The sequence below is a fragment of the Desmodus rotundus genome, chromosome 3, assembly GCF_022682495.2.
Source record: "Desmodus rotundus isolate HL8 chromosome 3, HLdesRot8A.1, whole genome shotgun sequence".
Taxonomy (NCBI): Eukaryota; Metazoa; Chordata; class Mammalia; order Chiroptera; family Phyllostomidae; genus Desmodus; species Desmodus rotundus.
In genome coordinates this window covers 14,624,805-14,649,988 of record NC_071389.1, presented here as the reverse complement: position 1 = coordinate 14,649,988, position 25,184 = coordinate 14,624,805, and the positions used below count along the sequence as shown (strand labels likewise).

General features: G+C 55.8%; 2 protein-coding genes across 3 annotated transcripts in view; one reads left to right on the top strand and one right to left on the bottom strand.

Annotated features, from left to right (window-relative positions):
* Positions 1 to 6,178, top strand: part of STPG1 (sperm tail PG-rich repeat containing 1) — a 36,197-nt gene extending 30,019 nt beyond the window's left edge. For both annotated transcript variants that reach the window (XM_024554620.3, XM_045191032.2), the window contains 2 exons: positions 2,851 to 3,041; positions 5,072 to 6,178. In XM_024554620.3, the coding sequence (XP_024410388.1) occupies positions 2,851 to 3,041; positions 5,072 to 5,148 (268 nt within the window). In that variant the 3' untranslated portion in view covers positions 5,149 to 6,178. The remainder of the gene's footprint in view (positions 1 to 2,850; positions 3,042 to 5,071) is intronic.
* A 2,465-nt stretch (positions 6,179 to 8,643) lies between these two features.
* GRHL3 (grainyhead like transcription factor 3) overlaps positions 8,644 to 25,184 on the bottom strand; it is a 33,372-nt gene continuing 16,831 nt past the window's right edge. Inside the window, exons 6-16 of the mRNA XM_024554811.3 lie at positions 24,808 to 24,961; positions 24,474 to 24,585; positions 23,028 to 23,122; positions 20,704 to 20,862; positions 20,128 to 20,206; positions 19,866 to 19,999; positions 18,192 to 18,226; positions 16,920 to 17,008; positions 15,997 to 16,082; positions 13,515 to 13,579; positions 8,644 to 9,511 (exon numbers count right to left, since the gene is read on the bottom strand). Of these exons, the coding sequence (XP_024410579.3) occupies positions 9,397 to 9,511; positions 13,515 to 13,579; positions 15,997 to 16,082; positions 16,920 to 17,008; positions 18,192 to 18,226; positions 19,866 to 19,999; positions 20,128 to 20,206; positions 20,704 to 20,862; positions 23,028 to 23,122; positions 24,474 to 24,585; positions 24,808 to 24,961 (1,123 nt within the window). The 3' untranslated portion in view covers positions 8,644 to 9,396. The remainder of the gene's footprint in view (positions 9,512 to 13,514; positions 13,580 to 15,996; positions 16,083 to 16,919; positions 17,009 to 18,191; positions 18,227 to 19,865; positions 20,000 to 20,127; positions 20,207 to 20,703; positions 20,863 to 23,027; positions 23,123 to 24,473; positions 24,586 to 24,807; positions 24,962 to 25,184) is intronic.

Sequence of the window (25,184 nt, the reverse complement as noted above, 5' to 3'; positions counted from 1 at the left end):
CCCCCCTGGCAGAAGGGACGGCTCGGGCAGAGGCTCAGAGGTGCTGCAGTGTGGTGTGGGGCGTTTCTGGAAGGTGACATGGGAACAGGTGCAGAGCAGGTTGGGCTGGATTGAGGGCCACGAATAGAAGCTTCTCCTGTAGTTTCTTACCAGGGTCTGTGAGGGCGGATGGTCAAAAACAATCGAATAACCCAGAAATCATGGGGGAATGAGGTTTGAAGGCAGCCTAGGTGGCACATCCTCGTGTCCCAGTTCCTGTCACATGGGGCTACCGCTTTCGCCCCTGCGCTTTCCTCTGCTGGAAACCCCCCTCCCCCACATATTCTACCTGAAGAATTCCAGCTTCCCTTTCAAGGCTAATGCTCTCTCTGTGAGGGTAGATTTCTGCATTCACTCAGTTGGAATTAGTCTCTCTCTCTCTGTGCTCCCAAGGTAGTTTGTATCTCTAGTCTTACATTTCATATTTTCAAAACAAACCAGTGCGGGTACCAAGCACTAGCTAGTTTTCACGACAACCCTGGGGGCAGGGTTATGACCCACCATGTTACAGAAGAAGAAACAGGCATGGAGGGGCAAAGAGACTCTTGCCAGGGCACACAGCTAGTGACTGGGGAAGTCCATCTGAGGGCAAAGCTGAGTGCGAACCGCCGAAGCTGTCAGCAGCACGGTTGTCCCTGGCAGTGGGTGGCCACGCCCTCAGGAGCACTCGGGGTCTGTCTTCGCACAGAAGAGCCCGGACCCCCCAGGGTGCCGGGGCAGAGCCGCACTCACAGCTGGCGTTCTCTGCAGACCCAGAATGCCGAGCTGGCAGTGCTGAGCCCCGCCTGGCGGTGCTGAGGGAGTGGAGGGCGTGGGGCGCTCTCACCCAGTCTCCCCAAGAACGCTGATGGGCCCCTGACCGGGCTGCTGAGCCTCCTGCAGGCCGTCCCTGGTTGGGAGAGTAGACACCTGGTGGTCTCAGAGACTCGGGCTTGGGGGTGACCCGGACAGTGGGGTGACCTCCTACAACGGCTGGCTCATTTCAGACCTAGTGTCCAGGAATCGAGCCTGTTTCTCAAGGATGCCAGTCACACACGCATTGATTTCTGAGGGTTCTTTGAAGGGGTGACCCAAGCCAGAACAAGGAGCAGCGGCTTTGATTTTTAAGGGGAGAGGTGGTTGATCACACACTGTAACCAGTTCTTCCATGCCAGCTGGAGGGGAAAAAAGGGAGGCAATGTGTTTTCCCCTTTCCTCCGGGCACCTTTGTTCTAAATATAAGCGTCAAAGCCAGCTGTGTGAGCCTGGGGAAGGTTTACTGTGGCTTTCAAAGGCCTCCCGGGGAGTGGGAGTGTCCACCCTCTGGGTGACTCTGGGAGGGAGCCCTCTGGTCCCCGTTTGCTGAGGCTCCGTGACTCCTCAGACCAAGCAGCGGGCCGAGGTGCTGCAGGGATCATAACAATGACAATGACAATGACAATGACTACTTTTACCGCACTTACTGTGTGCTGGCACTCTGTTGGGTGCCTCACATGGCTTCTCCCCGTTTGCCAACTCCATTAGGAAGAGTGGGTGGTGGTGTGCCCTGCTGCGGGCAGGCAGGTCAGCGGACTGGCCGAGGCCACGCAGCCAGTGAGAGGCACGATGGGAATTCAGACTCAGGTCTGCGTGGCTCTAAAACTCAAAAGCTCCCCCCAGCCATGATGCTTCCCCCAAATTGTTAGGCAGCTGACACTTGAGTTCCGGTGCCGGCAAGACCACTAACATGCTCTATACTTCGGGTGACTTGCTTTTTCTGGGCACCAACTTCTTTAGCAAAACAAGGAGGTTGGAAAAGACATTTCTAGGTCCCCTCTTGCTCCCCAAGTTTAAGAACACCTCTATTCCAGAAGGAGCTGGCCAAGGGACAGCAGAGCTTCAGTGGCCAGGAGTCCCCGTTCCCTCCTCTGTTCCGATGGGTTGGCTTCAAGCTGGAGGAGTCTCCTATGGCTGTTCAGTGTCCTGAGAACCTTCCATTCCCTTGTGCTGAGAGACCTTAGGAGAAGCTTCAGGTGTGAGGTGGAAGCTTCAGGTGTGAGGCTACCCTTCCATGGCATGGCCAGGGGAGCCGTATGATTCCCATAACAATCCCAGAATTCCCTGGGCAACACGGTGGACCCCCTTTGAGTCAAGGCTTGATGGGATGTCAGAGCTGAAAGGGACCTCAGAGGTCAACAGGCCCAACCCCCTCATTTTACAGATGGGGAGACTGAGGCACAGAGTGAATTAGTGTCAGAGCCAGGGTTTAAGTTCAGGTGCCATTTCTCTTTCACTTATTCTCTCAATACCAGACATGAAAGATTCCCTTTTCTGGAAGAGGGGGAGGCAGACCTGAAACAATTACAGTGTAAGTGGCAGGTGTTAGGCAGACATCCCTTAATTTCCAAGCCAGTATTTCCTACTCCCATGTGCTGTCTTGACAGGAGGGTATTTGGTAGGATTCCAGAGTGCCAATGTTGGAATGGCCTCTGGAGATCTGCTAGTTTTGGGGTAGCACATTCCAGGAATGTGGGAGGCCAGTTTCCTTTCCCTGGCCATGGCAGACATCACAAGTATCACCGATGCTCTTCCCATAGAGCCCTCAGGAAGCCTGCCGATGTGCCCACCAGGCAGGTAGCAGTATGATCGCCATTGTGCAGACGAGGAACCTGAGGCCCCGGGCCCCCAGCTCACTTGCAGCGGAGCCACAGGAAGAAGCAGGTCCCCCGGCGCCATGTCCGGCCCTCTTGCAGACGGCTCAGTCAGTGCTGGGCAGGTCTTGGCTGTGTCTCAACACTCCATTTCCCCAATAGACAGCTTTGGTGACATCTTCACGTTTTGTCTTTGCTGAAGGAGAAACACCAGCCTGAAGTTCTCCGCTCCGCCTCTGCCTCTGGCTGGGAAGCTGCCTCTGCCCGGCCCCGGTCAGTACGAGATCGTGGACTACAAGGGCCCCCCCAAGCTTTTCGTCTCCAGTGCGTCGTTCGTGTCCAACACCAGCCGGTGGACGGCAGCGCCGACCCAGCCCGGCCTGCCTGGCCCAGGTCAGGGGAGTGTTCGAAATGATCGTAAAAACCGAATCTGGAGCTGTTTGTCATTCCTGGGCCCTCAGATGCCACTGATTTGTAGGCTGCTTGCCAAACAGGTTGTAGGGGTTAGAGCAGCTTTAGAAGACTTTTTAGCTTACACTTTCAGAGTAGGAAAGGTTTTTTTTTTAAAGGTGAAAGGGCTCTCAGGGATGATCCCGGCAAGGGATCCACAACCAAGACCGTGAGCACCCACGAGGCTCAGAGACAGGCGCCAAGGGGTCTGTGACCCTGACATTGTCTGCAGACTCTGTTTTCTGGGGAAGGGGCCGTGGCTTTGGCCAGGTTGTCCCTGTTCTTAAAAACGCTGAGATCACCAGCCTCGTCTGGCTGAGTCACTCTATACACGGGGAGGGCCTGGGGTGCCAGGTGTCAACAGGTCTCAGGGAGAGAGGGGCAGGGCAGAGCACCGCCCTTTCCCCCCCCGTGCCTGGCTTGTTGTGAAATGAACTGGGGACTATTCACTGGGGCAGCTCTTTTAAGACACCCAGTTCTATTCCCTTCCCACAGGCCCACAGGCAAGCGTAAGTGGTGAAGCCCTGTTCCCTCTGGGATCTACCTGAGAGCTAATAGCTTGAGGGACTCACCCTGGTGGGTGGTCTCTGTACCCACCGACCTATCTGTTGCTGTCTGTAGGGCCCCTTAGCTCTTTATCATCGCCTGACACTGACCAGACTCGGTGGCACTGACGGGCATGCTGGTGGGCAGGTGGTGTGGGCAGAGGAAGGCCGAGCCGCGGCGGCTTCCAGGTCTGCCACGTGCAGTCTTTCGGTGAGCGTGGGTGCTGCTCCGGTCCTGGGGAGGAGAAGGCGCAGGCTTGCCCCCAGCGATGTCCGTCTGGTAGGGGAGACACCTTCCCCTCCAAACATACTGGTGAGCAGGATGTCAGGTAGATAGGACAGGGAGAAAGTCATTCTCATAGCTCTGGCCTTGGAAATGTAATCAAACCAACAAGACTGCAGAGGTTTGACCTTAACTAAGGTCATCTGGTCAGTCCAGGCAGAGCTCAGTTTGGTTCTGCAAATGTACTAACGCCCCAGACAAGCGGTAAGCTCTGGCGGGTGGTCTCGGAGGCCCGGGGACCTGCGGACAGCCTCGTCTGACCCTGTTTGGGCCCGTCCCCGAGGAGCTTTCTCTCGGTAACTTCTCTGAGCCCTGCAGAGTGCCGTGCACAGTGCGGAACACCCGGCACGCTGGGCAGGGTGGTTGTCCGCCCCGAGGTGGGCTTCCTAGAGGGGCCTCCTGGGCGTGAGCACATGCAAACATCTGCCCTCTCGGCCTTGGTGGGTGCAGATCTCCCTGGGCTGCCACGTGCCCCCGTCGGCAGCTCTGCAGGGGTTTCTTGTCACCCCGGTGGCGGTTCCACCGCCCCGTGTGGTCCTGGCTGCTGGTGGCCCAGAGAGCCCGCGGTGTCATGGCTCTTGATTTTCTGGAAATTTCTGAACTAAATCCGAACAAAACCCCACCAGGCTGACACCTTGCTTCTTTAAGAGTATAGCTTCACTCAATATATTTTTTCAAATTTCATAGAATCTTCTGTCAATTTTCTTCTGTTAAAGAAGTTAAAGTGAGTTAAAGAAGGTGGGAAGCCATGTTTGAGTCCTGCCTCAGCCAGTTAAGCGCCTGATGACCTTGGGCAGGTCCCTTCCTCTGTCTCCCTACCCGTGTGGTGCAGGGGCTGGGACAGGGGTCCCGCTGGCCTTGCCAGCTCTGACGTGGAAAGAAAGAGACTCCAGCCACTGGCCTTGTCTCTCTCTTGTTTTTCTTCTTTTTTAAAATATATATTTTTATTGATTATGCTATTATAATTGCCCCCATTTTTTGTCCCCTTTATTCTCCTCTGCCCTGCACCCCCCTTCCCACCAGCATTCCCACATCCCCCTTAGTTCACGTCCACGGGTTGTACATATGAGCTCTTTGGCTTCTCCATTTCCCATACTATTCTTTGGCCTTTTCTCTCTTAATGCTGCCCTGCTCTGCCCCCACAGCCACGTACCAGCCGGAATCCCCTGGCAAGCAGTCCTTCCTCTACAATGGGGACAACAAGTGGATACCGGTGCTGTAGAGGCCTCACAGGGCCACGGCGAGAGCCCTGGCCACCAGCGGCCCGGCCTAGGTTCCCTGGGACACTCATTCAGAGACTGTGTATCTTACGTGTGACAGCTGATGACCGCTGCCACCCCCGTCTGGTGCTATGGCTGAGCTGCTGCATTTGTCCTGGCCCCCAGCTGCCTCCTGGAGATTGGACCCCCACCCTCGCCGACCCCTTGGTTTCCTGAACAGAAATGAGGAGCGGACAGAGCCCCGGGTCCAGCAAACTGTTGCCAGATATGCAGATTTTTCAACAGCATCTGGGAAACCTTTAAAACGTGCAGCCTCTTGATTTGAGATGTTTACAACCATATTCCAATTCAAACGTTTTTGTTCGGGCCGAAGGAAATGCTTCTGCAAGCCATTAGTTGTCCCCCTGGGTGCTAGATGTTCTGGAAGGCCCTTTCAAAGCTGGCACTGAAAGCTGTGCCTTTCTTTGATCCCAGACTTGACAATGGGACCAGACCCCCAAAGCCTTGGCTTTTAGGTCCCTCTGACCCTGGGGGACCTTAGCAAGCCAGTGGGCTGGAAGCAGCCAGCCCTGCAGTCACTGCGGGCAGAGGCTGGGGGCGTAGCTTCTGGAGACAAGAGAGGCCTCACCTCCCCTCGAGCAGCTGGGCTGAGCCCTGGCAGGCGAAGACTGTCCCTCCAGAAGGAGCCCCCTCCGAGTGGGGTCAGGGAAGAAAGGAGCCTGGGAGGAGAACAGCAGGGCTGCTCTCGGCCATGCAGGGTCTGTGACTGGAGCTGAGGCCGTGAGTTCGGAGGGTCTGGGTCGTCTCCATCCCCTCCTAAGATGACATAGGCCACTTGCAGCTCTGTGCAGCCCAGTGGTTCCGAAGGCCTGGCTGTTCATAGGACGCCCTCGGGGGCTGGTGTAGGAACAGCCTGCCCAGGCCCGACCCTCAGAGTTCTGATTGAATTGATCTGAGGGAGGGCCTGGGCACTGGTATCTTTATTCAAGTTTTCAGCGTGGTTATAATGTGTCTAGTCAGGGTTAGGATACACTGATAGTTGAATAAAGTGTTTGCAAATGTGAATGTGTGTGCAGATCACTTGGAGAGCCTGTTAAAAGGCAGATTCCGTAGGTCTGGGGTAGGGCCTCAGAATCTGCATTTTTTTCTTTTTTAAAAAATTGAAATATAGTTGACATAGACATTATATTAGTTTGAGGTGGAAACATTTCTTACACACTCCCAGGTGGTACTGATGCTGCTGGACCGTGGACCACACTTAGAGGAGCAACGGTCTGAAAAAGACATCCCATTATTCTGCTCTTCCATTTGTCCTTCCCTCCCCCCCTCTCTCCTCCCTCCCTCCCGCCCTCCCTCCCTCCTTCCTTCCTATTTCCTCATTTCCTCACTCTTTCTTGCCCGCACTTGGGCTTCCCTCACCCATCACTTCCTCCCCTCACCCACTGACTCTGTGACTACTAGGCAGATGCTCCCTGCAGGCAGGGGGTGCTCTCCCCACCAGCCAACAGCTACCTTTCTTTAGAGGCCCCCTGTTCGGAAAGGACTTACCTTCACCCCGTCACCTTTTTCACTCTTTGAAGGGAAGGACAGGCCCAGAGTGGCTGCTGTCGGGCTCAGGGGCATCTCTCCCGGACCTTCTGGGAGGGCAGCACTGCATTTCCTCCAGGCCAACGGGGCTCTCTCCTTGAGGTCCAGGGGGCCTTTCTGGGCCCCGACAGCCCTCGTCTCCTCACGTGGAGGGGAAGAGAACGGCCCGGTGGCTCTGCTGGAGGCGGGCGGTTGTACAGTAGCTAGGAGCTGCCCGGTCCTTCCCCGAGCTCTGCAGCAGGCTTTGCACCAGGACTGCGGTTCCCCATGCATGTTCATCCAGTCAGACGCCAGCAGATTGCAAAGGCTTCATGGCCTGTGCAATTCTGGCCCCTTCAGATCAGTGGTCCTCAAACTTGATTGCACAATGTAATCACCAAGAGGGCTTTCAAAGGTCCTGAGGCCTGCCCCCCCCGGCCCCCCCCCCCCGCCCCCGAAATTCTGAGTTCATTGTTCCAGGGTAGGGTCTGTGTTGAGACAAAAGCTTCCCGGTGGATTCCAATGTGCAGTCAAGGGTGACAGGCACCACCTTCCAGCTTCCCAGCTGGCTCTGGGAGGGGAGGGGACAGGAAGCTCAGGATGGAAGGAAATGAACAGACGCAGGGGACCTCAGCGTGCCCAGCCCTGTGCTTTTGCTCTGCACCCACACTGCCATCTGACCCTCACACATCACGCTGGTCTGTCCACTCGGGTGATGTCAGAGCAGCGGTGGGGCCTGGAGCGGCCAGGGTGCCTGCTCTGGGTGCTCCAGGGGTCCCCGAGCCATGCCAGGCAAGCCCTGTCGGAGCCCAAGGCCATGGAAAGCATCAGTACTGATCCTGACTTCAAATTTTGATATTTTGTTCATCGTAAATTTTTTGGCCTCAGTTATTAAACACACACAGTTGCACTGAACTGTGGTTTGTCTTGACCACTGAGTCCTTCGGCTTCTCTTTCTTTTTGCACCCCAGGCCGGTGCCGCATTGCCCAGCTGCTGTCCCAGCTCTGACTCCAGGCGGGGCCTCCGGAACGAGCGCCGTACACTCTGCTGTCAGGGCTGGGAGACCCTTAGAGACCTCCATGGTTTTCAGAGTTTAAGGAAAATGTTTTGTTCAGACAAAAGTTTGCGAGAAACTCGTGTGTACACGGAGAAATGGGAAGCTGCTATGATTAAGTCCTGGAGGATACTTGAGAGCTGCCTGCTGTCCTTCCACCCCCATCGTGGCAGCTTTTGAGACCCTCCAATGAACCCCGGGGGCTTGAAGATGATAGTTACAAATGACCCATGCAGACCACGCTCCTCACTGTGTAGCCCAAGACTCTGAGGGCTGGAGGTGGTAGTGTGCTGGTAAGCCAGGAGAGGAAGGAAAGGAGGAGGGAAGGGAGGAAGGAAGGAAGGAAGGAGTAGTTTGTGATTTGTTCCTTAGGGAAAATGAAGGTTTGCAGCATTTGTCAGTCCTGTGGTGTGAATACTCCCACAGACATGCGATCTCTGACCACCGAGTTGAGAAGAGAGGAGTGCGGCTGCTTCCGCGAGCCGGCAGGAGCAGGCTCCTGGGAAAATGACAGCCTGGAGCGCAGGGGCGGAGTGGGCACCAGAACTCGGGTCACGTGGCTCCCAGCCCCGGGCTCTGCCTGCTGGCCCCAACTACAAGGTCGTCCTAGACCCTTCTCCAAGGACTTCCTCGTGTCCTGTCAATGACCCTAAGGTCATGACCTTTAGCCTGTGGGACCACACAAGACAGAGATCTGGGCATCAGGAGTCTGCCGCCCTGCAGGCGGGGGCCTCTGCTTCGCCAGTGCCCAGGGCTTCCACTACCCTTCAAGTCCAGGGCAAACCGCTCACGGGACAGAGAAGGAGCGAGGCCTTGTCTCCTTTTACCCTCTCTTCCTGAAAGACTTTCACAAAAGGCACAAGTGTAGCATTTGAAGTAATACATAGGAAGAATTTTATTACTAAACACTACGTGAGTATACAAAATGCATAACTGAATAACAACTACAAAAATAGTCCAAGAAATGTGAAATACACATTTTTTGAAATGATAAAAATGTATCCATGAAAAATATAAAATGTTGCATATATATACAATATATACTTATATATATAACATAAACGGAAATCGGGAGTGAGAAATGTGTACAACAGCGAGCAGACACGGCGGTCAGCAGCAGCCACTCGGCGCTGGTGGATCGGCTCCGGTATGTACATCCGGTGTGGAGGAAGTCCACGAGAAAGAGGTGTGTCCACCATAGTGTCTTCTACAAGTCATTTGCACTGAAAATCAAGAGTGTTCAAGTTTCACTGACCAAAGGCTGAGAGCTCCTTGGTCTAAAGCGGATGGAGTAACCAAGAACGGCAGCCAGTCAGCGTGGGGAGAGTGGGTTCGCCTCCGCCACCCGACAGGCAGCGTGCGGAGCGACTGCAGACAGGGAAGGTCTGTTGGGGACATTAACCAAGATGACGTGTCTCCAGCTGAGCAAGTCACCGGCACGAGTTCAGAGAGCAGATTCAAGCATGAGACAGGGGGTCACATCGGGACCCCTCCGGGTCCCTTCCTGGCCCTGACCTCGGTGACTCAAGGGCCCCTTCCCTCAGGGAAGGCATTCAAGTAGCAGCACTGGGGCGTGAGGAGAGGTGGTGTGTGGTGGGCCGCTCCGTGCCTGGAGCCGACCCCGGGGCCTTACAGCTCCTTGAGGGTGATCTGGATCTTGCCGTCGAGCTCCCCCATGTCCAGCAGGAAGGCGACATGGTTGCTGTAATGCTGAATGATGTTGTTGTCCATGTTGACCAAGATTCTGGAAGAGAAGAGATGGGGCTAAACTGTGGGCGGCCCCTTGTTTTCAGGGCCTCTGAGAGTCAAGGATGAAAGTAATGGTTAGTGCATATCAGGTACCCCAAATATTTCAAGCACCTCACAGACTCTCTCTGACCCTAACAGCAACCGGCAAGGTGGGCGTTCACTGTTGGGCTTTGCGGGGGCGGCATGATGCCCAAAGTGGCCGAGCCACACCTCAAACCAGGCCCGCCCGTTACCGCGCCCACCTACTGTGCCGGGTGCCTCTCTTAAAACATACGTGTATGGACACGTTTGAGCAACTGTTGATTTGGGGAAGGCGCAGGGCTCCTTAGTTACCAGGCCAGGCCAAGGACTCGGCCACAGGGTGTGAGTTCACGTGCAGGAGGTGTGGTGGGTGGGCCGGCGTGGCCCCGGTGCAACAGAGGATGAGGTGTGTCACTCGGGCGTGCCTGCCCGAGCCAGAGGCAGGTGCCCCACAGGCTCACTCTGGGCTCCATCCCCATGAAGCTGAACCTTAGGGGCGGTGCAACAGACTCAAGGGGCTTAGCCATCTGCCTCCTCACACTCTTCAGGCAAGGACCTGGGCCAACCTGCGAGGGACAAAGCCCCCGTGGCGGTGGCCCTCTGCAGGGGGGTAAAGCCAGAGCATATGCCAACAGGCACCCTGATGAAGCGCCCACAAAGACGTGACCCGACCTGACCGTGTCAGCTCTCCCTTTGTAATGGGATTGAGTATTCTCATCCACCCGTTCATCGGCCCGTCCCACCAGCGTTTGCTGAGGCCTTTCCACAGGCAGGGCCTTGCCCCAAATGGAAACAAGGGCCGCACAGAGATCCTAGCCCCTGTCTGCCAAGCGTTCAGGCTCCAGCCGGGCCGAGAGGATGAAGCCCTGTAACCTTACTCCTCTAGCTCGTAGATGGAAAGCTGAGGCTCACAGAAGCCAAGTCATGTGCCTCAGGTCACACAGGCAATAGACGGCTGAGCTGGGATTGGAACCCAGACTTTCGTCTGCCTCCACTGTATCACCTTTTTAGAAAGAAAATACAAAAACCCCATAAATGAAGGAAGTGGCATATGTAAAGAAGACAAAATCCAGGGCTGGGGGAGAGTTCAGGTGGGGGCAAGATTACTTTAAGAGGGCAGGAGGGTGAGAAGCCCAGATCACCATTCCTGGCAGGGAGCTGTCCGCTTTCCTGAGGGCCCTGCAGGGGAGGCGGCTGCAGGTCAGGAGGGGACATGGAGACAGCAGTGAGCAAAGCTACCACCCCGGTTCGGTGGTCTTTGCAGCAGCGTCAAGCAGCTGCTGCTTTTCAGAAGGAGGTCTGGGCTTGGGCCCTGGGGCCTGGGTGCTGGCTGCCAGTGTCTCATCACAGGCTCCTGCTTCCTCAGGGCTTGTCTGCAGTTCCTTCATTTCACAGAGGGACCTTTGGGGGCCACAGGAGACCCGGCCTGGGGTAGAGGGGTGAGCGCTCTGTCAGCAGGGGTGGGCGGGGTTTTGCTTGTTTCACAGGGTGCCTGTACTGGGTGAGTCTAGGGGCCCAGCACTGTGTAAGTGCTGTGTGCATAGACTGAAGACTGCCCCCGCCTGCTCTCAGGCCGGGCCCCCGCGGGCCCAGGCACACACCTGTACGCGAGGGCTCCCAGACAGGCCCGAGGACCCCTACCCCTCAGAGGTCAATGACAACTGGGCCCTAGAGGCAGGGGCTTGTCAGGAACCGCTGTCCCTGAATGAGGGCCTCTTCACTTGCTAGTGTCTAGCTGTCTTCTATCCTGGTTTGCATGAAACCGCTGGCCAGCTGCCAGCAAAAACAATGTATTTGTTAATCTTTCAAGCATTCAGTGGTGCTTGTAAAGCTGATTGTATCTGCCTTTGTCCAGAGGACTATCGGGAGGGTTCTATAAAAATAAACTGGGCTGCTGATGAGAACTTCCTGCTCCTCAGATGAGGACAGTGTGACTCTGCAGGAGGTGGCAATGAGCCTGGCCTCACCCAAGAGGGTTTTTGGGGACTCTTCTCAGTGGGCATCACAGACAGTCCTAGACCTGAGATTTCCATGGCTGGGGGTGTGCAAGGGGTGTGGGGTGCCTCTGAAGGGCCGCTGAGTGATGCCCAGGGCTATGGGGCTGGCCTGGCCACGGCCTTTATTTGCCCATGGCTAGTGGTTAGAGGAAAAAGTAGGAGGCAAGTTAAAACAGTGGGTGTGTGCCCAGGCTGGGATTCCTTCTGCCAGTCACTAACTCTGTGACTCTGTGGCTGGGACTGCCCAGAACCTCAGCTTCCTCCTCTAGAAACAGAGACAATTGTACTAGACCGTGAGGGCCAGTGAGATGACCCCCGGGAGTTATCTAGCCCAGCACTGGGCATGTACAAAGTGCTCCACAAATGGAAGTTATAATTACGGTTTAACCAGCTAGCTGGGCTGAAGGGAAAGGCCTGCAACTCAGCCAGTGGGGCTAGGGGCTGGGGCATCCTCATATGCATTGCCCCCCACGCCCCAGACCTTACACGAGGGCCCTGCCCAGCCCCTTGGCCCAGCATGTGGTGGGACCTGGGAGGGAGGCCGCCACAGGTGGGGCCGCTGAAGGGGTGCGGGCACTGGCACTGGACGGGGAGTGGGGCTGGGCTTGTCTGGGCACAGCAGAGCCTGCCCTCTGCTGTGAGCTGGATCCTGCTCCCAAGAGTATGTGAGCCCCAGTTTGAAACCGAAACTTGGAAGAAAAAACACACACAAAAACACTAGACACATACAACCAAAACCAAACAGATCCTTTCCCAGGGGCTGTAGGCCGCACACCTTCCCCCACCCCGCCCTCCTATGGGAAGTTGGGTGGGAACCAAGGAGGCAGGCAGGGCTGGGCCTGTGAGGAAGGAGGCTGCCCCTGGGCCTAACTGGATGGGGCCTCAGCCTGAGTCCAAAACCTGCCTCACTTCGCAGTCTTCTGAAAAGGAAAGGCCACAGACAGTACCTGGGGACAATGCCTAAATACCTTTTGGGGACAGCCAGTAAGAGTGGTTGTCCAGGGTCAGAGCCGTGGACGGGAGGCTGGGAGTGTTTCCCAGAGTGCTGGGCCTGTGTCCTCTGGGCATGGCATGGCAATGGCCATTCCTCACTGCCGGGGGGCCCCACACTGGGCTGGCCGGGTGACCTAGGTAGGAAGGGCTCTGACCAAAGGACTGAGGCCTGGGAGGGCAATCACCATGTCGTCCTCCACCTCACCCTACCCAGGGAGCCCCTGGGAAGAAGACAAAGGGTGTTGTGGCCCTTAACATGAATCCCCAGGAACCCAGGGCTGGCGACAGGCACTGTCTGGCCCCCTGGAGGGTCAAGCTTTACTCCCCCATGCCTGGTGCAGACCTGAAGGTGGAGGAGGCCTAGGGAGCATCCCTGGTGGGCCCCCCCTGCACCACACCCAATCACATTCCAGACACATAGCCAGCCACTCCCTTCTGGGCACCCCGACTCAGCAGAGAGCACCGCTGCTGGGCCCTTTGCTGCTGAGACTTTACTCTGCTGCTCCTGCCCCTGAACACTCTTACAACCTCTGAGCCTCAGTTTCTCTCCCTGTGAAGTGTGGGCAATGGTATGACCGTGAGGGTTAAATGAGATATGTTTAGCGCACTATCTGACAATAGTAGGTGGTTAAGTGAATGACAGTCACTGTCATCATCATTACAACCAAATGACTTGGTTACCCAGCAGCCTTGGGACTTGAACTTGAATCTCCTGACACGTGGCCCTGTACTTCCCTCTGTCTCCCACTCCTTTCCTTCCCAACAGCGATCACTGTCTGGTCTCTTTAGGAGTAGGCCTGACTGGGAGCGCTCTACCTAACTCCAGACCCCCTAGTCCTCTCCACAAAGCCAAGTACAAACACCACTCAGCACTAAGCGGCAGGGCTATGCCAGTCAGAGTGGACATGCTGGGAGCTCCCTGAGCCAACACTTTACAGGAAAATGGCAGAGAGGAGAGAGGGAGGGAGAGCTGTACTGGGCACTTACCCGCGCTTGCATTTCTTGTAGACTTTGTAAATGTTCTCTTCAGGAAGCCCATACTTCTCAGAGATCTGGAAGAGAACGGTAGGGGGTTCATTGGCTGCTGCCCCAAGTGGATGTGCAACATTCTTTTATATCACGACTTTCACTTTCCTAATTATGAAAGTGGTATGTGTCCAGATTGTGGGAAGATACAAAGAAGAAAATTACAGTCATCCATAATCCTGTTTTCCAGAGATAATAACCATCAACATTGGGATGTATTCCTTCCCATCATTGGCCATGCATATAGATATTTTTATGTTCTATGTAAGTAGTTTTACTTATCACTGTATGTTATAAGCCTCCTCACATCACAATAAACAGCATATTCAGTGGCTATAAAATATCCCAAAGGGCATCTCCCCCTCCCTCCACCCCAGGCTAACGTCAGAGGTTTGCTCCAGTGCCGAGGGTGCCCCTTCTGCCAGCCGGCCCATTTTGTGCAAACTACTCGTGGCAGCAGCTACAGTACATAGCTCCTAAGGTGGCTGGAAGAACAGAATGAATTGGTCCACATAAAACACTTAGGACAGTTCCTGGTATGTACTGAATAAATGGTCAATAGTCGGTACATGGCCATGTTATTATGTCAGAAGTGGAGAAATAGGGATGTTCTCGCCTTATGGTGGGGGGGAGGGGGCGGATAACCCAAACAGTTCCTCCTTCGATGAGGAATTAGTATTCCCATTTGATGGGTGTGGATGCTGAGCTCCAAGAAGGTAAAGCACATGCCCAAGGCCCAGCCTAGAACCCGGTTTCCTGCCCCCACCCCGCCCCAGAACACTGGAGCTTCTTCTACAGATGAGGGAGCTGCAGCTCAGAGGCCACGAGCACCTGCTGGCACGCACACCGCCTGTCAGCCACGTCTCCCCAGAGCTCCTCAAGTCTCCTCTGGGAGACACAGCTGGCCTGGTCCCAGCCTCTCCACGTGGGGTTGCAGAAGTCTTACTTTGCTGAGCCTCAGCTTCCTTGTTTGTAAAATGGGTGTGATAAGGCGACAAGGGGAGGCACCAACAGGGCGCCTAGTCCCTGGGGAGGGCTCAGTCAAGTGCTGCAGGTTAGTGCTACTGGCTGCCCTGAAGGGTAGCGAACCTCAGGCCAAGGGCTTCAGGCTGAGGGTGTCCTCACTGGGGCTTTTAGGACGAGGAGCAGGTTCAGCTCCTCGGTTATTCTCTGCTTTGACAGGGAGCCCTCCAGGCAAGAAATATTCTTGGGCTATCTTAATGGTGCTGTGGCTGGAAGCTACCAGGATGATCTCAAGTCAGTGTGAGCAAGAACTTAGGAACTTTCTAACCATAAGTTCTACAAAGACAACATGGGCTGCCCTGTTAGTTAATAGCTCTCTGTCCCAGGAACCATACCAGGCAAGAGTGGGCGCCCACTGGGAGGAGCCACTGCAGAGAGAGCCCAAGCACTAGATGGGGAGTTGAGCCTTTCAGGTACTAGTGACTCTACATTCAAATGACCCAAATGAGACTGCGTATATTCAAATGCCACTTCATGGCCTTTTGTGAGCCCAACTTCCTGGGGCTGGCGCCAAGCAGGCTGACGATCTGAGAAGAGAACAGGAGAGCAGAGCAGAGTGGACAGAGGCTGGGCTGGAATCCCAGCTCTGTCACTTCTAGTAACCTTGGTAAGTCACCTGACCTCTGTCTGGGAAGCTGTTTCCTCATGGGAAATAAGGAGCTAATAATGGTGCCCACTCTTCAGGGCTGTTAAGAGAATATGGAGACCTGGCAGAAGCAGCATGCCTGCAAAATGCCTGGCACAATGTGGGTCTTCAAAGGGTAGAGCATGTTATAATCTGATTCATTTTTTTCCTTCTGCAGCCTAAGATCTGGCTTTTCTGAGTGGTTTGACCTTTAAGCACAGCTGGTCCTGCTGAGGCTGCTTGCTTAGTTTTTAGTTGAGCTACAAAGCTGCCGTGGGTGTTGTCTAGGGCTGTTTCAACTGCTCTCTGGTGATTTGGGAGGTAGCGGTTGGTGGGGGGGGGGGGTCTCCTGCCAGCCCCCCCACCCCCCGGCCTCCCCTCCCATCCATAAGGTACAGGAATGAGGCCCCTGGGAAAGAAAAAGTGTCTCCGGGGCCTAGCCTTTTTGGGTTTCATTCCCATTAAGATAGAAACAGGTTTGCAAAGCCAACAAAGCCCTGGCCTGCCAGACAGCAGCCATCAGATTACAGAGGATTTATGGTGTGTGCGACACCTGGGTGGAGCCAAGGCTCTGGCCGCCAGATAGTATCACTGAGGCACACCCCGCCCCCACCCCCAGCTGCCCTCCCCAGTGAGGCAGGCCGGGTGGGCCACTGCAATGCAGAGCTTCCAGTATGTTCCTTCCCAGAGCCTTCCTGTGGGGAATCAGAACTGTGTGGCAAAGAGTAAAGAAGCATGTGCACAGACGCACAAGGGGGGTTCTGGCCAGGCAAGGCAGGGTCTGCAGGTGCTTACCGCGTTCCTCAGCCCCTTCAGGTCTGGGGTCTTCAACATGAGTGCGTCGAACACCTCCTCAGTCTCCCTCCGCACGTACAGCAGGACTGGAAGGCAAAGGGGTCACTTTTAGGGCTACCAGGAAGATAAATGAGCCAGGGATACCTTGGGGGATGGGGGCATCTTAAAAAATAATGCTCTTTTTAAATATAAGATTGGTTTCTGCAGAAAAAGCCAATCCTTGCTGAGGGTTGGCATGCAGCTGGGAAACCCCTGGGCTCTGCAGGCCCCACCCACTTGCTCAGACTGTGCTGACCTTGGCAGGTGTAAATCCCCACTGTCCCACCTGCCAGCTGAGTGGCCTGAAGAGGTTATTTTAACACCACTGAGTCCCATTTCACCCAAATGGAAAACAGAGGTGGAACCACCTCTATTTCACTGTGACATTTAGAAATGCCAAATGCAAGGTAAGGCTCAGTCCAAGGTCACTGGAAGCTTTGGGTCTTAGCAACTGGTTGGTGTCTTCCTGAGGGTCAGGCCCAGTCCCCAGGAAATCACAGATTTAGTGTCCAAGCCAGAAAGCCAGCTATGGGAACCCCACCCTGCTCCCACCTCCATTAGAGACAGTGAGGAGGACCTGCCCAACATAACCAGCCTGTCACCTTCACCAGCTGCCCCAGGATACCCACGTCCAACAAGGTGAAAGACAGCAGGAGCCCTCCAGCTCTGTGACTGTTCCCCCAAGCACCATGGGTACCCTCCTCACCCCTCCCCAGTGCTCTCATCTCGGCCCAACCCCAGCTCTGGAGCCTAAAGCAGCCCCTTGCACCCTCCGCTGGGACGGCTGCTGCCTGGGCCAGGGTCAGTGGAGGTGGTTTTGGGGAAGGCCCACAGGGGCTGGGGCAGGGTGGGCTCAGACAACAGAGGGGTGGGAGGGAGGCTACCTCTCTGCAGATCGTCTTCCTTGGCCTGTTTGGAGGGCAGGGGCTCGAACTCCTCAGCAAAGGGCAAGCAGGCACGCTTCAAAGGCAGCCTGTGGGGCGACAGAGGGGGCTCATCAGGAACCCAGGGGAATCCCAGAGTGCGAAGGGCCCAGGAGCCTCAGAGGTGAAGGAGACCCCACAAGGGCAGGCACAAAGCAGTGGAGCAGTGGTTAGAGTAGCATGTTCTGGAGTTGGACCGCCTGGGTTCAAACCCCAGCCCTGCCGCTCACCAGCTGGGTGACTTGGGGTAAGTCTCTTAGCGTCTCGGCTTTCCCATCTATAAAATGGGATGACAATAGAGTAACAATGACAGTATTTCATAAGGCCATGAGGCTGAAGGAGATGCTGCACGCTGCTGCTGGACCGTGTGTGGCCCACAGTAGGACCTCAATGAACACAGGCCATTGTTTTATCATCAACGTTAACCTTTGCAAGAATCAGATTGGATGTGAGTCCATGGGAGGAGGAAGCATTGCGGGCTTGAAGTAAGACTAAGGTTCTAGCCTGTCACTGCTACTTAAGAGCTATGTGACTTTGGGCAAGCCACTTTGCTTCTCTGAGCCTCAGCTGCCTCATCTATAAGTGGAGCACCAACCCCTGCTTGCCTGCCTCACTGAGCCTGTGGTGAGGGGTAAGTGACATAATTTGGTGTCAAAGCACCTTAGGAAAAGTACCTCTTGTTTACAGGGACGAGACTGGTATCAACAAATGATCTTCTAAAGTGCTTCCCATTCACAAAGATTCCACTTCCACTCCACCCGCTCCTAGCAGCCTCATCCCCACAGGTCACCTTCCCCATCTGACAGATTTCTGGGCTGAGGCTGAGGGACCTGAAGGGACTGTGGCTGACAGAGGGAGGGTGGAGGCTCTTCCAGGCCCCTGCCAAGGAGAGGAGGGACTCTGACCCCCACTCCCTAGTCCTCCAGCACAGCTTCCCCTCCTCACTCTCCAAATCTGCACCGCCAGACTTTTTCTTTCCCCTTTTACAAGCAAATGTCTCGCCAGAGATTCGCCAGCTTTTCACATAAAACAAACCCATAAAAACCCAGGCAGTTTCAGTGAGAAAGGAGCATGAATCTAGGAGCTCGGGGTTGGGGGGCAGAGTCCTGTGGCTGCTTCCCCTGAGCCCAGCCCTTGGCTTGGGGAGCAGCAGAGGGAAGGGCAGGTGGAGGTAGGGTGAGAAGTGAGGGGGGACCGGCAGGGAGGTGAGGCCCTGGGCTGCTGTCTCCGTACCTGTTGGAGCTGCCCTGTCCTGCTGAAGGCACCACCTGAAATAAAAAGAGACATTTTCCATCACATGCAGGAGGATGAGAGGAGCCCTGAACTGCAAGAGGCTTTCAGGGAGGGACAGCCTTTGGCTGGGGCGGCAGAGGGAGACATAGTCTCAGTGCCTCCCCATCCATGATGCTCAGGTAGCAACCCCCAGTGAGCCGAGGTCCTGAGCTGAAAGGAAGCATCCCGCCCAGGGGGGATGAGTCAGGGACTCAGTGACACAGGAGGTGCCTGAGAAGAAGTGCTGGCAGGATTGGGAGTCCCACCTGAGCCCCAGCATGCCCAGGAGGGCTGGCGTCATGGGCTGTCCCGCAGCAGGTGACTAGGTGTGGGAGCTCAGGCAGAGGCCTGACACTGCTGTCTGGTGCATCACCACCAGCCCCTTGAGAGGGGGCACTGAGGCCCAGAGAGGGCAGAGAGCCCCTGAGGAAACCCCGGCAGGATGCAGTCAGGATTCAGGCTCCCACACTCCCCAGGGCCTCCCCCTCCCAGGCCGCATATGCAAAGACTGATCCCTCCTGCTTCCCCCACAGATGGGCTGTTAGCCTGGCCACCTTAAGGCCCCTGTTAAGGGGCCTTAATCTCCAGGGCTCATCTCCCCACTTGGCCTCAGGTTGGGGAAGGAGAGTGGGTTAGTGCAGCCGCCTATGCCATGCGGGCCACAGCACCTACCCTGGGGCAGAGTGAAGGGAAGGCAGTGGACATGGCAAGGGCTTTAAAAGTGTGCCAAGGGCGACACCAGTATCGGCGGCTCTTCTAGCCCCATAATCTGTCTTGGACCCCAAAGGCTGTTTCTGCCAACATCCCCACCTGAACAGTGGTAAGCTCCAACTCAAGGGAAGGAAATCATCAAACTGTTTAATGTGGAAGCAAACCAGTAGACAGGCTCTGGGATCCTGATTCTGTCACTGACTTGTTGTGCGACCTTGTCTGGAAAATAGGGACAACCAGTCTCTGCCTCAAAGGATGGCTGTGAGGGGACATGAGACGGTGCAGACGGGACTGGGCCCAGCATGCCCAGCATGTCCCATCCCAGGTGCCCAGTGAATGGCTCCCTGCTTGCGAGGGGGTGTAGCCAGTGGAAAAGGGCACCGATTCTGTAGACAGGTTTCCTGGCTCCAGCTTGGCCACTGCCTGTGTAACTTTGGGAGCTTTCTGTGCCTCAATTTCTACCCCATAGGTCCAGGGAGGACAATACGGTCCACTTCCCAGGGACGTGGCAAGGGTAGGGGTGGTGATGCGTGGAGGGCACCAAGCCTGGTGCACAGGGAGTGCTCACAAGGGCCCTGGACGGTGGTTATCCTCCCAGCTTTGGGGGCTACAGTAGGATCTGGGGCTCAGACATCAGAAACATCCTCTGCGTCTGCTCCAGGCACAGATGTTTGGATGGCTCTAAAGTCCATTTCCTCATGAGCATTCTCCTCTTGAGTAGAAAAGGTCTCTGAGGTTCTGGGACCATATTTGTACATTTGTTTAATTTCCTGGGATTCAATGAAGGTATTTTCGTTTTCATGCGAAGAATATTAGGACCCATAAACATCTAAACAGGCCTGGACTGGTTGCCCCACCCCGCTGGTCTGTGCTAAGGCGGGACCATCCAGGGGCCAGGATCATCTCTCAGCCCAAGGCCCTTACCCCTCCAGGACGCTGCAGGCCAGAGAAGTGCACATTGGGAATGAACAGCACTGGTGGGGTCTCCAGGTCAGCCTCAGGCCGCAGGTAGGTGGTCTCATTGCCCCTGAAGCCGGACAGCAGGCAGCCCTTGATGCCTGATGGGAAAAGGAAGGCACTGTGACCTGAGGTCCCACCGTCCATGTCCCCAACCTCCGCCCTCTAGGCTTCTTCTCCCCTTCACCCCAACCCGGCCCAGTCCAGTCCTCGACTTGGCCCCACTGACCATTGTTGCCGGAGTCGGGGCACTTGACTTTCCTCCGGAACTGCTTCCGCTCATCATCCCGCATCTTTCTCTCTGCTCCCTACAAGGGAGGAGGGGGAGGCGGTCACCAAGTGTCTGGGGAGGGGCTGGCTGCTTTGCATCTTAAATATGGCCAGCTTTCTGGTGCTGCTTTCTACCCAGAGACCAGGAAACAGGAAGGTACCAGTGCCTGGCCCAGCCTGGCCCAGCCTGACCCTCCCCAGCCCAACATCAATGCAGAGACAGGGAGGGAGGGAGAAGAAATGGAATCAGAGGGAGATGAGAAGAAACACAAATGTGAAAGAGACAGACATGGAGAGACATCTATAGAGCTCTAGAAAGACATCTTCAGAAAGAGATGAGATAGTAATGAAGAGAGACAGAAAAAGATTTACATAGAAAGACCAAGACAGATGACAAGTACATGCAGAGAGAGAGAGAGAGAGAGAGAGACATCCAGAGAGCAAGCACAGAGAGGGACAGACACCCCAGAGTGGCCGGTGAGGATGCGGGCCCTTCCCCGCAACCCCCTCGCCCCCGAGCCCAGCAGAGGGTCACCTTGTCACAGAAGATCTTGATCTGGCAGACAGCGCGGTGCACCAGACGCTCAGCGCCCGAGCCACAGTCATAGGTGTCAATCTGCAGGTTCAGGGGGACACCCTTCACTCCCTTCTGGGAGGAGAAGTCTGTGCTGAGGCAGTTGACACCGATGAACACCTGGGGGCAGAAGGGGAGCTGAATAAGCAGCCTGCCCGCAGCCCCAGCTCTGCCGCCCCCAGTCCGCTTTACTGAGCCCAGTGTGTATGTGGGGGGCGCCTGTCGTCTCCTACTGCCCTGGGGGGCAAACATCACCTCTCTTACAGAAGGGAGGCTGATGCTCAGGGGCAGGGGGACAACTGCCCAAGGTCACTCAGGGAGGGTATGGGGGAGCCAGGGTTTGCGCCCAGTTCTTCACCAGTGAGCCATGCATGGGACTGCTAAGGGCCTCCCAAAGGAGCAAGGCCCTGAGAGGGAGATGAAGGGCCCCTTGGGCACTTAAAGTCAAGGGCCTCCTTTTTCTGCAGTTCAGAGTGAGGAGGCAGAGACGGACCAAATTTCCACTCCCAGTCTCCCAGCTTCAGGAGACCACTTTCCTGCTGGGCCGGGGCCACAGCGAGCAAGACACTGCCCCTCTGCACGAAACCACCAGCTCCAGTTACCCCTCGACCAGTCACCCCCCTCTACAACCAAGGAAATGGAGGCTCTGGGCAGGGACATGACTTTCTGACATTTCCATAGACAGGGTGGTGCAGTGGAATGAGGCTGGATGTGGGGCCACCCAGACCTGGGGTGGGAAGCTGGGCTCTGCCACTCACTAGCCATGTGGCTTTGGACAAGACAACTGCTTTAACCACATGGAACTCAGTTTCTTTATCTGCAAAATGGGGACAATTAAACCTATCTCGTGGTGCTGGGAGGATGCGTGGATCGCCTGGTAGGCTTGGCAGGCAGTGACAGTTGGGCACATGTAGCTGTTGTGAGTGGGACAGCAGGAGTCTCACCCTGCAGCCTATGCCTGACTGAGGGCAGCCTGGGGCCAATCTCAGCTGGGTGGTACCTGGCACGCTGGCCCCAGGCTGGCCCCTGTTCTTCGGGACATTTCCCTTAGAATAACTCTAACCTGAACAGCAGGGGTGGGGTGCAAGCAGACCCCCTTCCTTCCCAGGCAGTGGGGGCCCTGGGCACATGCCAGACATACCTCCCCCTCAGCCAGCTCAGCCGTACTACACCCCCACCCAGCTCACACCTGAGAAAGACCCAAGCCTGGGGGCTTAAGAGGCTGTGAGAAAATCCCAACCGAAACCCACCTCTCCCTTCCCACGAAACTCTTTCCCCACCTCCCTGAACTGGAGGCCTCAGCTCCTCCTCCTGCTCCTGGCATCTGTTTGAATAATAATAATCCCTGCCTTTGTGTTTTCAGAGCCCCTCACCTCCATTTTCCCCGGCTGCCTGGACAGGCGGGGAGACAGGGATTAGCTCCCAGCCTGTCCAAGGCCAGAAATGCCCTTGCCATGAATTCGACCCAACCCTGCTCTGGCAGAGTAAGCCCAGGCTGGGGAGGGGAAGGGACAGAAGCAAGGTCAGGCAGCCCCGGACTCTCTGACTAGTGAGTGCCCTTTGCACGATGCCAGCTCTCCAAAAGGAAAACAGAGACACAGAGAGGCCCAGAAGCACACAGTAAGTTGGAGGCTGGCCTTAAGCACTAAGTGGCTTAATTGCTGGTGTGAAAAAAAATCACTAGAGGCTCCATTTCGCGGGCCTCCCTGATGGCTTTGGCCGGGTGCCCGCCTCTTAGACAGGCACGATCTCGTGGCATCTTCACCCCAACCCCGGGAGGCAGATTACTGCTTCCTTCCTATGGGCCCAAGAAGGGAGGTGACTGGGGTTTCAGTCCTCATCTCTGGACCCCCCAGCATCTCCCCTGCAACTCTCCGCACTGCCCTGCAAGTCAGGAAACCTGGCATCACCAGTAGCTCTCTGTGTGACCGCGCACTACGCTCAGGTTTCCTCGCTGGTAAACGGGTGGGCTGGACCACAGACAGCAGCCACCACTCGTGAACCAGGCTGGGCTCTGCCTTTCTCTTATTTCACGTGACCCTCCATCCGCCAGACAGTTGGTGCTATGATTACACCCCAGTTTTAAAGCTACAGCACTGGCCCAAGACCAGAGCTGGGACACGGGCCCAGCCTCTCTGGCCTCAGAGCCTGTGCTTCTCGACCACTCTCTACCCTGCCTCCTCCATCAGCGCCCTCCGAGGACCAGCTGCCACCATCCTAGGTGCAGGCAAGCCCTTTGCCCAGGGTGGCGACTTCTGCAGCCCCGCCTCGCCCCCAGCACTGACCTTGGCCTCCTCGTTGACATTCCACACAAAGGACAGTGCATTATAGGCCACCTCCTCAATGTGCTGCACAGTGTTGAAGTTTTCTTTGCAGTCAGCTGGAACACAGGAGACCAGACGGGCAGTCAGGAGGGAAGGGATTTGCGGACACCATGGGGAAGAGGCATTTAGAAGCTGGGCCCCATTCTTGCAGGGACTGACATCCCTTCCCCTAAGAACCATGCTTCACTCCTGAGAGGAAACCAGTTCTTGTGCCCTGGGTCACCGGTGGGAATACCAAGGTCAAGCCTGCGTAGCAGATTTGCCCAAACCCTGGAAGGAATTTCTAACTCTGCCAACTAGGCCAAGACCTTCATTGTTTCAGGGTGAAGAAACAATACTTTCATTGAGATGGTGATTTAGGAGGCCCTGCAGATAAAGCCGAAAGAATAGCAGTAGTACTAGTGATGGTAATAGCAGTGGTACCAGTACTGCTAATACTGCACCACTGAACGAGCAGTGAACAAATGCTAGTACTACTACCACTCAGGAACATGTACAGTATGGCAAGCACTTGGTTAATCCTCACAAACAATGATACATGAGGGAAATGAAGCTCAGAGAGGCTTGGTCACTTGCCCAGGGTCACATAGCTATTAGGCAGAAGGAGTGGAGCTCAGCTTTGTCCGGCTCTTGAACCCTGGCTCCTAACCACTCCGCTCTCTAGCCTCTCAGATAAGTCACTGGATTGTCCCTGTTAGTATCGTGTCCTCCGGCACACATTGCTCCAAGGCAGAAACAGGGCACTAGACAGGCAGGGCCGCTGACCTTACTCCATTTGACAGTTGAAGAATCTGAGGCTCAGGAAGGAGAGGTGACAGAGGCTGCACCCGGAAGAGAGTGATGGAGCCACAACCTGGAGACCTGAGCATGGTCTGGTCTCCCACCTATCTCAGGGCCCGGGACAGGGACAAAGTGGCACATACAGAGGGCCTGCCCCTGCCCCCTGACTTCTGACAAAGCCTGCATCCCAGCTCCCAAAACAGACCTGGCCAGTGCTGGGCCTCAAGCCTTGCAAATCACAGAGACCTGCCGCACTGTTATCTTACGCATCTGCATCTGTGTGTCAGTCTTCCAAGGCCCCTGAGGAAGAGGAGCAGCCCGCATCCCAGGGGTCACTTATCTGACACAGCTGGGACCCCCAAGGCCCTGTTTATCCCAAAGCACACAGAAAAGGGGCCGCTGCTTCCAGACAACAGATGCAAATCCCTGCAAACCCCACAGATTTTGACCCGGAGACAGGGGCCAGGCAGGAAGCTGGGGTCAGAACTAAGTCCTGCAGAGGTCAGGGGGGCTAGGGAAAAGGGGCACGGAAAGAAAGGGTGGGATTAGGGTGTGTGTCTGTGTGTGTGTGTGTGAGAGAGAGAGAGAAAGATAGAGGCTGGGATGGGTGCTTGGGCCGGCTCTCACCCACGTCGATGACCCGCTGCTTGGCGGTGGGCTGCCGAGAGTGCCAGTGCTTCCAGAACCTCAGCTGCTCTACCGGGACCTTCTCATTGTCGAAGACCACCATCACCACACTCTGCAAGCACAGCAGCCATGTGACCCCCAGCCTCGGGAAAGGCCCCCGCTGTCTGGGTCCCTTCCCTGAGCTTGGCTCCAGTGGCCCTGCACTTTTGCCCCAGTTTCCCCCCCTCCAAGGCAATGGGCAGTTATCCCATAGAACCCTCTCCCTGGGCCCCTGGCAGGCCGGGCTGACCCGGCCATCCAGCCCCCTTCCCAAGCTGCTCCAGGTCCAACGCACCTTGACTTTGTTGGAGGACAAGGCAAGGCCTTTGCCGCCTCCTGGGGTCCGCAGGGTAATGGGGTAGAACTGGCCCTTGTTAAGGTAGGCCATGGGCGACTCGCCTGACTTGATGTGGATGGCTTTGGGGGAGCCCAGGGTGTACTCAAAGTCACTGTGAGGAGGGAGAGGACAGGAGGGACAGGACAGTGAGACTGGGCTCCCAGGCAAAAGTATTCCAGAGGGCAGTGGGACAGGAAGCCTGAGGCTCTGCTGTGGACTTACTGTGTGACCTTAGTAAGTCACTCTACCCCTCTGGGCCTCAGTTTCCACATTTTGGGGGGTTCTACTTAATGGCTTTGTTGAGTAACCATCCTGCTGAATAATAAATAATGGAA